The following is a 12,500-nucleotide window of genomic DNA, read 5'->3' on the forward strand; positions in this document are numbered from 1 at the left end:
ATCTTTACAAACTGAAATGGGCATATAATACAAATTGTTTAAATTTACTATCCATAACCAAGTATGGCTACTGATAGCATTATTAATTATATATACAACTCTACAGCACTTAAGACTCAAAATACTTTTTCAGAATACTATAATTTGGGTATTTTAATAGAAAACTTCCAATGCAGCAAAATAAGAGAGGACAGCAGTATGTGCAGGGGAATTTCTGATGTGATAATTAATAGTGATATTTTTTTATTTTATGTGTCAGTTTAGGAATATTCATCTTATTTGTCATCTTCGTATTATTGGAAAATGGCACTCAGATAGAGTGTTAAATAACTTATGCACAGCAGGATACTTTCTGTAGCATTACAGCCTGTGTGCAGTATTTTGGAGGGCAGATTCACTATCTAACATAAATTATGCTCACCTGATAATTTCCTTTTCTTCCATGGGAAAGAGTCCACAGCCGCATTCATTACTTATGGGAAATAAGAAACTGGCCACCAGGAGGAGGCAAAGACCCACCAGCCAAAGGCTTAAATACTCCTCTCACTTCCCCTATCCTCCAGTCATTCAGCCAAGGAACAAGGAATAGTGGAAGAAGCAACAAGGTGAAAGAGTGCCAGAAGATGAAAACAACAACGCTTCAAAATGTGCGGGGGGCTGTGGACTCTTTCCCACAGAAGAAAAGGAAATTATAAGGTAAGCATAATTTATGTTTTTCTTCCTAATGGGAAAGAATCCACAGTCGCATTCATTATTTATGGGAAATTTATACCCAAGCCAAGAGGACACAGAATGCCAAAACAGGAGGGTAAGAGGCGGACCACATGAAGGCACCACCCAAAAGACACATTCCCAAAACCAAAAGACCTGTTTCGTCCGAAAACAGGGAACAAGAACCCCTTGAAAAAGAGGCAGCTCCAAAAACGCAAATCTACCAACAGGTTATAGAACCTGAATGGTCACCACGAATAGGCGTAATCGAGATCACAGACCCCAAGGACACTATCTCTCAAGGCAACCGCCCAGCCGCAGCCCTTCAACCAACTAGGGGACCCGACGAACCATTCCCGAACACAAACCTAACGGAAGGAGGGAACCCCCAGGTCGTCAAAAAGACAACCCAACTCGGTTTGACAGACGTACTCTAACCCATGTCCCAATGACTGGAACTGCAGCAGAATGCAAGAGAAAAAAAACAGAAGAGAACAAACAGATCTCAAGGACCGGTAAGCGCCCAACCAGCTAAACAGCAGGGACCAATGGCACTTCCTATGAAAAACTGGTCACCAAGTGAAAAAACCCTTACCAGTTAACAGAAAAAAACAAAACCCAGTCCCGCACCCCAGACCACAGGAGACTGAGGGTGCCGTACTAGCAAGGACTAAATCCAGAGATGGAAAAAATAAATGAAAAAGATGCCGGACATAAAGGAGAAGCTAGAGGTGCGAGCAAGAAGTGGAGCCCTTCCTATAAAAAGAATACCCCACCTTGCTTCTGTGCAACCAAGACAGCACAGCTCCTACATTCCACAGAGCAGCAGAACCTCATCTCCAATCAAATCCCTGGCAGCAAAAGGAACCCAAGGATCCAACTCCCCCAGAGGATTCCCAAGTAGTACCAAAAACAGCTAACAAGCAGCCAAGTTAACTAGCAACCGAGGAGCAGATAACAGTAACCGGATTCGACTGCCAAATCCTTCAAGTCTGCTCCTGAGCAGACTCCCTGTACGCCAACGCATCATTGTCCACACAGTCTATAAACTTAGCTAGGGTTAGTGCTGTGATTCAAAAACATCCAATTGACCGGTAGCCAGACAAGCCAACAGGCCACAACGGCCAACAACCGGCACACACCTCCACTCAAGAAAAAAAAAAGGGGGACTAATCAGTCACTTAAGAAAAAGGACGACTAGAACCCTGAACCACCTAGAAATGGGTGACAAGAATCCCAACCTCTGAGAGTCAATCTCTTGAGCCCCCTAAGCCAGTCAGTCAGGAGACTAAAATACAGAACGGGGGGAAAAAAAAAGGTGAACCACACAAACCAAGCATAAAAGCTCCCAGAGGCGAAGAAACCTCTAAACACCTCCTTAGAAACAACTACTGCTGAAGAAGGATAGCGGACACCAGGATACTTCAGATCAGAAGGAAGGATCTTTATGTCTGGGTTCAAACCCACAACCTTCTACTGCAGGAACGATAGAGCTAACCACTACGCCACATATCCCCTCAAAATTGTGCCAGACTCCTAAAGAGTCCACGGATCATTCAAACTAGACAATGACTGATGGGTATATTATGTTAGTGGGTAACTTGAAACTGACACATGAGGGTAGTTTGAAACTCATATGATTGTCTGAAATACAACAAGCAGCCCCAACAACTTCCTTTACCATGTTTCTCAGATAGACGTATATGGGCATAAGAAAGTTACTTCCTCTAACTTCATTTCCTCCATTTCCTGTAGCCTCATGTGATGTGAGACTGCTATACTGCTATATAACTGCTGTGTATGCTAATAATAAATTGAACTAGTAAGAAACACTCTGCGTGTTTTCTTTCTGGTCCCCAGTGCTCTGGAGAATGACCATGAGTCAAAAAGCATCTTGAAATGCCATAACCACACAAAGTATGAAAGGACTACAGTGAGACACCACCGGCCCTATGGTGAAGCAGAACTACTCAATTATGGATGTGGGAAACAGCACCTGTGTATTCTTGTCCTGTGGCAAAGGATAGGACTAGCCAGGTCCCAATACAGATTCAAATAAATGGATTTCCAGCCTCCAGGATGCAATAAAATGACCTTTATTTTGCTTCCACAGGGTCCATAAACAAACAACAACGTTTAAAACCAATACAGGTTCTTAATCATGTCACATGATTAAGAACCTGTAGTGGTTTGAAACGTTGTTGTTTGTTTATGGACCCTGTGGAAGCAAAATAAAGGTCATTTTATTGCATCCTGGAGGCTGGAAATCCATTTATTTGAAGCAGAACTACTGCCACAGGCCAGCCCAAGCGCTTCTGACATCCAGACCCTCAGGTCTAAATGAAGTATTTGTGCAAAAAGAAAATAATCCCTTGATTCCTAGATTGAAGCAGAAGGTGCCTCAATGAGGCCCATACTGAACCGTCATAACAAATCACATTACAGCAACGTAATAAAATGAAACGATCTTACCGGAATCCCGCCGTGGATCAGGAACACGGCCCTTCAAGTGTGACGAATAGTAGCATCGCCTCCACCATGGATTTGAAAGAGGACAGCAGGTACCGAAACAAAGTTCGGCAACGCCAATTGCTGAAAAGGAGCTGTGAATACGAGTCGGGATGGTGTCGCAGGGGAAGCTTCCACTGCATCTCCGGACTCTCACTTTCACCCAGGCCCTCCACGAGAGGCTGACAGGACTACTTAAAACTCCCGCCTCGTGTTGAAGGGTAGCACCCTCCATAAGAGACAATTTTTCTTTTAATAAAAAATAAAAATAAATTGAATTATAATAAAAAACTTCTGACACTTCTCTGACAACCTCCTGGGACGAAAGGCAAATAATGACTGGGGGATAGGGGAAGTGGGAGGATTATTTAAGCCCTTTGGCTGATGGGTCTTTGCCTCCTCCTGGTGGCCAGGTTCTTATTTCCCATAAGTAATGAATGCGGCTGTTGACTCTTTCCCATTAGGAAGAAAAAAAATAATAATAAAATAAATAAATAATAAGACTTGACCCAGTAGGGGGTCACATAATAGAGAAGTTGCTAAATGTGCCCTTTATGTTTGTGCTTGAGAATTTCATTCCAAAGTAAAATTATGTTTTTCTGTGTTGATGAAATGCTTCACTCTATGTATTTCTCTTGTTTCTATTTTAGTTTCCAGTTTATAACATTAAAAGATTGCATTCGTGATTTAGACAGAGTACATCATTTTTTAAAAAGTTTCCAAATTACTCATATTATCAAACTTGCTTAGTTCCCATGGTATTATATGTCAAAGAGATACCTGGATAGGTGTCTACAGCATTAGATGGCAGGAAATAGTGCTGCTATTTAGTGCTCTTGCAAATGGATAACATCCTTGCAAAACTGCTGACATATAGTACTAAAGACACAAGCACGCTCCTGAGCTTACGTCCTGCTTTTCGACGAAAGATACTAAGCAAACAAAGAATATTTGATAATAGAAGTAATTTAGAAAGTTGTTTAAAATTGCATTTATCTGAATCATGGAAGAAAAAAATTGGCTTTCATGTCCCTTTAATATAAAAAAAAAAAGTTTAAAAAAAAGGTCCATGTTGGGGCCAAAACGTTGGTCTTGTATATATGTACATGTGTACTATATATTGGAAAGAATATGAGAATAAAGAAGTAAGTGTTGCTTTAAGAAATGTATTCTGGAAGTCTTTTTGAATATATCAGATTGGATGATTTCTGACTCTAAAGAGGAACAGACATACAGCTTCACTTTAATGAATGGATACATGATTGAGATAGAGAATGTAATTTTAAGAAACGTTTAAATTCACTTCTATTATCACAATTACTTTGTCCTCTTGGTATCTTTTGCTGAAAAAAAATCTGAAAAAATCCTCAGCAGCAGCGATGCACTACTGGGAACTAGCTGGTGATTGGTGGCTGCACACATTTATCTTGTCATTGGCTCACCAGATGTATCCCAGTAGCGCATTACTATTATGGAACTAACTTTAATTATGTCTTCCTTTGCAGGGGTTAAAAACAGTTCTATACAAGCAACAGTGCGATAGTAAAATGCTCCAACATAGTAGAGAATTTTCTTTTTGCACTTGTACATTTCTTTTAAACACATAAAGTCCCTCTTGGGAGCTGTAAGACACTGCAACTCCTACATTTACAATTTGATTTCCAGTAAAAAATGTATACTGTGTCAAATAAATGATCTGCCTATCCACCGTTCCACTATCTAACAGCTAACAAAGCACCTACAAACTAGTTTTCATGCATCACACAAACAGGCATCTACTTAGAGACAGACTCTAACCAATAAGCAATATCTACATGTATTTCCCTACTTCATATATAAATTATTTATTAAATTATTATTATAGTGTAAATCTTGGTTGGAATTGTATTTGTGTCATTTAAAAGAAAACATTTCCTCTTCACATCCCAATTGTCAAGCACAAAAATCCCAAAATGTAATATTTAGCTTTGCTCTTGTCTGATCAGAAATAGGGTACGTTGACTATTTAATGGAACAGAGGTTTAAAGCTTAAACATTGGAAATAATATTCTTATCATGGGAAGTGAACAGCAGCCAGAAATTGCTCTACCAGTTCAGCAGAGTATACTATACTTTTAAAATAACCATAAAAATGTTAGATTACAATAATTACAGGTAATCAAACACTGATAGTTGATGACTCCCTGGGCAACCCAAGATACAATATTGAATGTTTAATTTTAGGTGAGACAAACCCTTGAAAATATTTATAGTTGTAACTAAGCAGTAAAACTTTCTTATCAGTAACACCTACCTGACTCAATAGAATAAACAACTTCAGCATTTTTTCCTTTGTCCTTATCTAATGCAGTGAGTTGAAGCACAGCCGAGCCAACAGCAGCTGATTCATAAACTCGGCCTTCATAAAATGAGCTTGTGAACCAAGGGGCATGGTCATTTGTGTCAGTAACATTAATAACAATTCTGGCAAAATTGCGCTTGACTGGAACATCTTGATCCCGTACCTGAAAAATGATCACAATGTCCATATATCTTAATTTCCAGACAAAAAACTGTGGTTGTTAATACAGATGAAAATGAATGATATAACCTCTTACCATTACTGTAAGAATATGCTGCTGCAGTATTTCATGATCTAATTTTTCAACAATGTATAAGGAACCTGTGGCTGGGTCAATTCGAAACTTCTTAAGACTAACGGGGTCAGTGCTGCTTTGTAAAGTGTAAATCATCTTGTTCTTTTCATCTTTGTCTGTGGCCATGACTTGCAGAATTTCAGTCTCTGGCTGAACATCTTCAGGAATAAGAACTTCATACTTTGAGGTAGAGAATTCTGGTCTGTGATCATTTGTATCTATGACTTTAATAAGAACCTAATAGTTTAGAGAGAAAAAAAGGAAGAAAAAGTTTATTACCAACATAAACCCCAACATGTAAGTCACTACACAGAGTAGAGTAGTGATATTTTTATTTTTGAAAAGCATTGTTTCTAAAACTTCTTCCAAGAATTCTACAAAGATTTCAAATATGTTACAAAAAAGGCTACATTTTTGACAAATATATAACATGATAAATGTCCTACTAATAAACAAAACATTGACTTTAAAGGGATATTAAATAGTAAATGCAAGTTAGACATAATTATGTATTAAAAGAAAAGATTTGCCTTAAGAAACATGAAATCCAAAATTGTTCTTTCATGATTCAGACAGATAATACAATTTAAAAGAAAGATTCCAATTTACTTCTATTATCAAATTTGCTTTGTTCTCATGTTATTCTTTGTTGAAGCAATATCTAGATAGGTAGCGTGCACATGTATGGAGCACTATATGACAGGAAATAGTGCTGACATCTAGTGGTCTTGTACTAGATGGCAGCACTTTCAAAACTGCTGCTATATAGTACTGCAGATATGTGCACACTCTGGAACTTACCTTCCTGCTTTTCAACAAAGGATATCAAGAAAACAAAGAACATTTGATAATAGAAGTAAATTGGAAAGTAGTTTAAAATTGTATGTTCTATCTGAATCATGAAAGAAAAAAATGTGGGTTATATGTCTCTTTAAAGTAATATGCAGATTTATTTTTACCATTATATTAAGTTGTTTAAATATTAATGATATAAGTGTAAAGGTGAGATAAGATTAAAACTTAAGTTTAGACATGGAGGCGTACATTAATTCTAGAAACTTAGTGAAATGTAAAAAAAAAAAAAGTTAGATTACAAGAAAAGGGGACAAAATAAATAATGAAAGTATATTGCAAAGTTGTTTAACTACACATAATTAAACATTTGATATTACAATCGCATACTGTTTAATAAAGGTTTTAAAGTATTTTAATATAACAATATTGGTTGTGCAAAGCTGGAGAATGGGTAGTAAAGGCATTATCTATCTTTTTAAACAATAAAAAAATAAAGTAGACTGTCCCTTTAAATACTTGAAAAAATGAAATGCAATAGATCCCTTTCCTGGTCTGATAGTAGATTTGGTTATTACAATAAAAACACACACAAACATATGAAGCATTTGTCATTAATAGAATCAACAAACACTGTACATTTCCCTAGGTAAAATGCATTGATGTAATAACACATATAATTAAAAACCAACTAAATCTAACTAAATGAAAAATCTAAACAATAAACAAACCCCATCTTATCTCTAACATTTACCCAATCAAAATGACGTCTGTGAAATTAAAGAAAAAATGCTTTTTGTGGTGGGGGAAGGTAATTTTTAAATGGGGTATATTTATCTACATAATGTATTTTCATGTAGATGGGAGATTAAAAAAAAGGGGGGGGGGCAAAATTGGTTCAGTAAAATATTGGAAGAAAGGTAGGCGTTAAAACATATGCAAATAGAAAATATGCATTTGTTTAAAAAGGAAGAGTCTTGACAGATTACATTATGTGTGTTTAATGAACAAGTGCAGGGCCATCATAGATTGCTGTGAGATTTCAAATGCACTTATAAATCAGGCATTCAATACAGAAATATGTTTTCAACATTTATCCTTAAACAAGGACATATCTCCAACTCTGCTATAGTTTAACGGCGCAATATGTGCAAATTTATCAGTTCAGCTAACAGTGTAATGTCAAAAATATACATTTATTTATGTTGTGGTATTAACTATTTTATTTCATTTAAAAACATTTTAACACCTGTTACACAAAGTAGATAAGCTTGTGAAATATGAATTTATAATTTCAGCATTTAATACATGCATTTGTCATATCTACTGAAGCACATGTACAATGCTTACTTGTTTATAAATTCTGACTTTTCAAGGTGCATTTCAAGTGCAGTGTTTTCACTTTAAGCAAAATCTGAATCTGCTCTATAAATATGAAAGATACTTGTGTCATGTGATATTTATAAAGATAAAAGGGTTTAACATTAGATCATCATCTATTAGGCCTATCTAGCTTACCCCATTTGTCAAGTCACATAAAATGTCTGAATGTATTTAGCCCATAAATCATCCAACTCCAACCCACTGACAATGCAAACAGATGAACATTTGAAAGCCTTTCATCTTGCAAACAGGTGAGTTTATTAGGTTTAAGGGACATTAAACTCCAAGCATATATCATCAATTAAATATTGCATTGCAAAAAAAAAAAAAAATGTTTTAATATAATTTAACTCTCTCATTGTATAAGCACAAGAGGAGTTCAGGGCCACATCCATCAGATTTCCTGGAATTCATGTACCAGGCCTCGTTTGCTGTGGCCAATCATGCAGAGATGTAAATGTGATTGTCTCAATAACCAATCACTGAAGAGAATGTTGCAAAGGCAGGTAAATTTAAACTAAATGAAGGAGGCACAGCAGTTTATTTTGGCTGAATGGGCACAAATTCCCAACCTTCCAGGAGAGTAGTGGCTGCTGTAACCACAAAGAGGGAGGGGGAGGGCAACTCTACATAAATAGCAGTGGTTGTCCAACAAACTTATATATATATATATATATATATATATATATATATTTATTTATTTATATGTGTGTGTGTGTGTGTGTGTGTGTGTGTGTGTGTGTGTGTGTGTGTGACAAAAGAACCTATATTCCAAAATGGTGGCAACTATAATTAAAAGGAGGGGGTGCAATAAATATATTTAGTGATTAATGCCTCTATAAGTAATATTATTAGTAGCTAGTGGAAAATGAAGCCAAAGTACGGCCCTGTATGGCTCAAAGTCTCATCACCACTTCTCCTGCACAGAAATTAATTTCTTTCTCATGAACAGGCAGATAAACTAGCAAGTAAATCTGCTGGATATAAGACAGTATACTTAGAATACTTCTTTCTTCTTCAGTGAACTAAAGGACATTGTTGAGCCTTACAATAACTAGAACTCTGCAATACATTATCTGCTAATGGCACTTACAATGAGTTTTAGGTAACATAGCTGAGTATAATATGAGACCAGTTCAAGTACCCATAATAAGTAGGTTGTTATAGATTCTAAGCCTAGAACAATATGAGACAATCTAGAGTTTGTACAAATAATAGCTCACGATTGTAGTTTTTTTATTTAACTCAGTGGGCTAGATTTAACAAGCAGCGGATGCTGCTGTCTCCGCCTCGCCAGAAACTGAAGTTAAAAAGCAGCGGTCGTAAGACTGCATTCATCCCGATCGTACACCCCCTGCTAGTGGCCGATTGGCCGCGAATGTGCAGGGGACGGCATTGCACAAGCATTTCACAAGAGATGCTTGTGCAATGTTAAACACCGACAGCGTATGCTGTTGGCATTTAGCGATGTCGGTCATACATGATTCGCTACAGCGAATCATGTCCGCCCGGCATTTAATTAATCTACCCCAGTATGTACTTTTAGAGGTATGTTAGAGCAATATATCATGAAAGTCAGTATTAATGGGATAGGAAAGTCAAATTTAAACTTGCACGATTCAGATAGACTCGAGCATGTAATTTTAAGACACTTTTAAATTCACTTCTATTTTCAAATGTGCTTTGTTCTCTTGGTATCTTTTGTTGAAAAATAATATCCTACACTAGTTGGAGCTAGCTGCTGATTGAAGCCTACACACATTTGTCTCTTGTGATTGGCTAACTAGATGCGTTCAGCTAGCTGCCATTAGTGTAATGCTGTTCCTTCAGCAAAGGATAACAAGATAATGACGCAAATTTGATAATGGAAGTAAATTGAAAAGTTGCTCAAAATTGTATGTTCTATTCAAACCATGAAAGAAAATGTTGAGGTTTCCTGTCCCTTTAAGATTTTCCTCTATATAATGGGTATTGTCATTTCTGGGGAATATGGACTGGATAAACATGATGATAATTAAATCTCCCTTTTTGTTTACACAAGACAATGGCTTCTTTTTTCATCTTAGATATGCTGATATGCCTTAGGGTGCAGCAGCTTGCAGCACCATCTGTAACAATAATTACACATTATTGTTTGTTCATTTGTTAAACGCCTGCTTTATGGAAAACAAAGACAGTTTAAATAAAACAAAGGCATCTATAAGATAAACATAAAAAAAAGATTCTAAAACTAACACAACAATCTTTTAACCAAGGGGTACAGTTTAAAACTTTTGATATCATTTTTGTGTGCTCCTCTCTAGAGAATGTTTATTTTACTTATTAAATGATACTATTTGCCAAAATAAAATAGCGAGGTGATCCACATAAAGGTCTAAGCCAGTGGTTCCTAGTGTGTGTGTTTGTGGAACTCTGGGATTCCATTGTTTAGTAATAAAAACTGTCCCATCTGGAAAGAGATGTTCATGAAGCAATAAGGCAGCGTTTGTGGTTGTCCTGTTTTGGTTAATAGCTGTGGATTATTTGTACGATATTATATGGTACTGGAGTGAAGCTATGCATTTGCTTTTGGCTGTGGGGGGAACATTAGAGGCTTTCCTGGAGCTATTTTATGCTCTAGGTCAGGGGTGTCCAAACTCTGCTCTCCAGAGGTTTTGGAACAACATTTCCGATGATGCTCAGCCAGCATTTTATCTAGCTGAGCATCATGGGAAATGTAGTTCCAAAACCTCTGGAGAGCAAAGTTTGGACACCCCTGCTCTAGGTCATTATCAATATGGAGCAGCTAATGTTTTTAATGTTATGTACTTTTAACAAGATACAATTCTGCCCAAGTAACACTGATAACAAACTGCTAAGTAGTGAATGGTCCCAATTAAAACATTAGCATATACACTATACAGTGCAGGTCATTGTCACACAAGACTTCACATTTACACATTTTCTATTACACATACGAAGTCTAATTTGTGTCCCCTGAATACAAATGACTTAATATTTATTAGGTTTACCTTTTGCATTGAATCATACTCACCATGTCTGAGCAATGCATGTCAATTTTAATTTGGCAGTTTTAAATGCAATTAATATTGCACCTTTCTGTTTTTACAATATATAGCATTTACAATAAATTTTATGTTAATTTCATTTTGCAATCAATTTAAAAATGTGCTGCTCAGATTCAGGAACAAACAACCCATTTCAGTCTAAGAGATACATGTAAGGTTTTGAAGGACACAAAAAGACAGAGTGCCTTTAACACACATTAAATCTGGTTTATGTGTATATGAGTACGGAGAATAGGTGTGTATATGTATGTGTGTGTGTGTATATATATATATTATGCTATGCATGTCTGTATATGTGTGTGCATGTATTCGTGTGTGTGTGTGTATATATATATATATATATATATATATATAGTTTCAAAGGTCAAATAAGCACTCGCTGGACTTCAGTCATCAGTGACAGCACTCTTTATTCTGTATGACTGAAGTCCAGCGAGTGCTTATTTGACCTTTGAAACTATTCACCATATAGATAGCACCCTGGCAGTTGCATATAGATGGTGAGAGTGCACACACCAACCAACAACATATATATATATATATATATATTTTTGTGTGTGTATGAGTATGCATGCTTGGTTTGCATATGTGTAAATTATATATATTTGTGTACAGCAGGCTGGAACCTCTCAGTCGCCCAGCAGACTGTATCCAGGTATAAACAGCATCTGAGGAAACAGCCCTTTTAGAGGCAAACGCGTCGCTTTGTTTTTAATAAATATATGCTTTTTTTATACACTTGCTGCTTCTATTTTGGAATTTATTTCATCATCTTTTGGACCTATACCGTTTAGCATGTTTGGGTGATTATTGGACACCCTGTTATCCACTCTCATCAGCAATCATTGTGCTGTTGTTTTTAAACTTTTATGCTTTTTTAAATAAATTTGGATATATCTTTTATCCTTTGAGTGGATTCATTTCTACCCACCATCTGCCATTGTTCACCTATGAGAGACCAGCCCAGCACTTGAGGGAACACATTATCATACAAATATCAGGATACCTAGAGTTTGGGTGAGCTGCCACACCTCTACCAATCTGCAGCCTGCTTCTACAAGCACATTGGTGTGCTCTTGGAATATGTGAGTACCCTCCATATTAAGGAATCTGTTGTGGTTGTACCATTAATAGTCTGCACATGTGGTGCCCGTATTTCTTGTCTCCCTTATAGCACCACCATCTTACGCCAAGAGCGCCTTCAAGTGGGTGAGCTGTCACACCTTTCTAATTCTGCAGCCCGCCCCTACCAGCACATAAGTGTGCTCTCCAAATTTGTGAGTACCCATTTGGCAATAGTTCTGTGACTTGTTAATTAATAGATGATACCACACATGAGGCGCCCCTCCATTCTGTTTTATCTTATATGGCAGGTGAACAGATGCTGTTTATACCTGGATAC

At 36.9% G+C, this 12,500-nt stretch overlaps 1 protein-coding gene across 4 annotated transcripts in view; it reads right to left on the reverse strand.

Annotated features, from left to right (window-relative positions):
• FAT1 (FAT atypical cadherin 1) overlaps nt 1-12,500 on the reverse strand; it is a 369,065-nt gene that overhangs the window by 116,743 nt on the left and 239,822 nt on the right. For all 4 annotated transcript variants that reach the window (XM_053703897.1, XM_053703899.1, XM_053703898.1 and 1 more), the window contains exons 8-9: nt 5,817-6,092; nt 5,513-5,723 (exon numbers count right to left, since the gene is read on the reverse strand). In XM_053703897.1, the coding sequence (XP_053559872.1) occupies nt 5,513-5,723; nt 5,817-6,092 (487 nt within the window). The remainder of the gene's footprint in view (nt 1-5,512; nt 5,724-5,816; nt 6,093-12,500) is intronic.

This window comes from Bombina bombina, chromosome 2 (genome assembly GCF_027579735.1).
Source record: "Bombina bombina isolate aBomBom1 chromosome 2, aBomBom1.pri, whole genome shotgun sequence".
NCBI classification, from domain to species: Eukaryota; Metazoa; Chordata; class Amphibia; order Anura; family Bombinatoridae; genus Bombina; species Bombina bombina.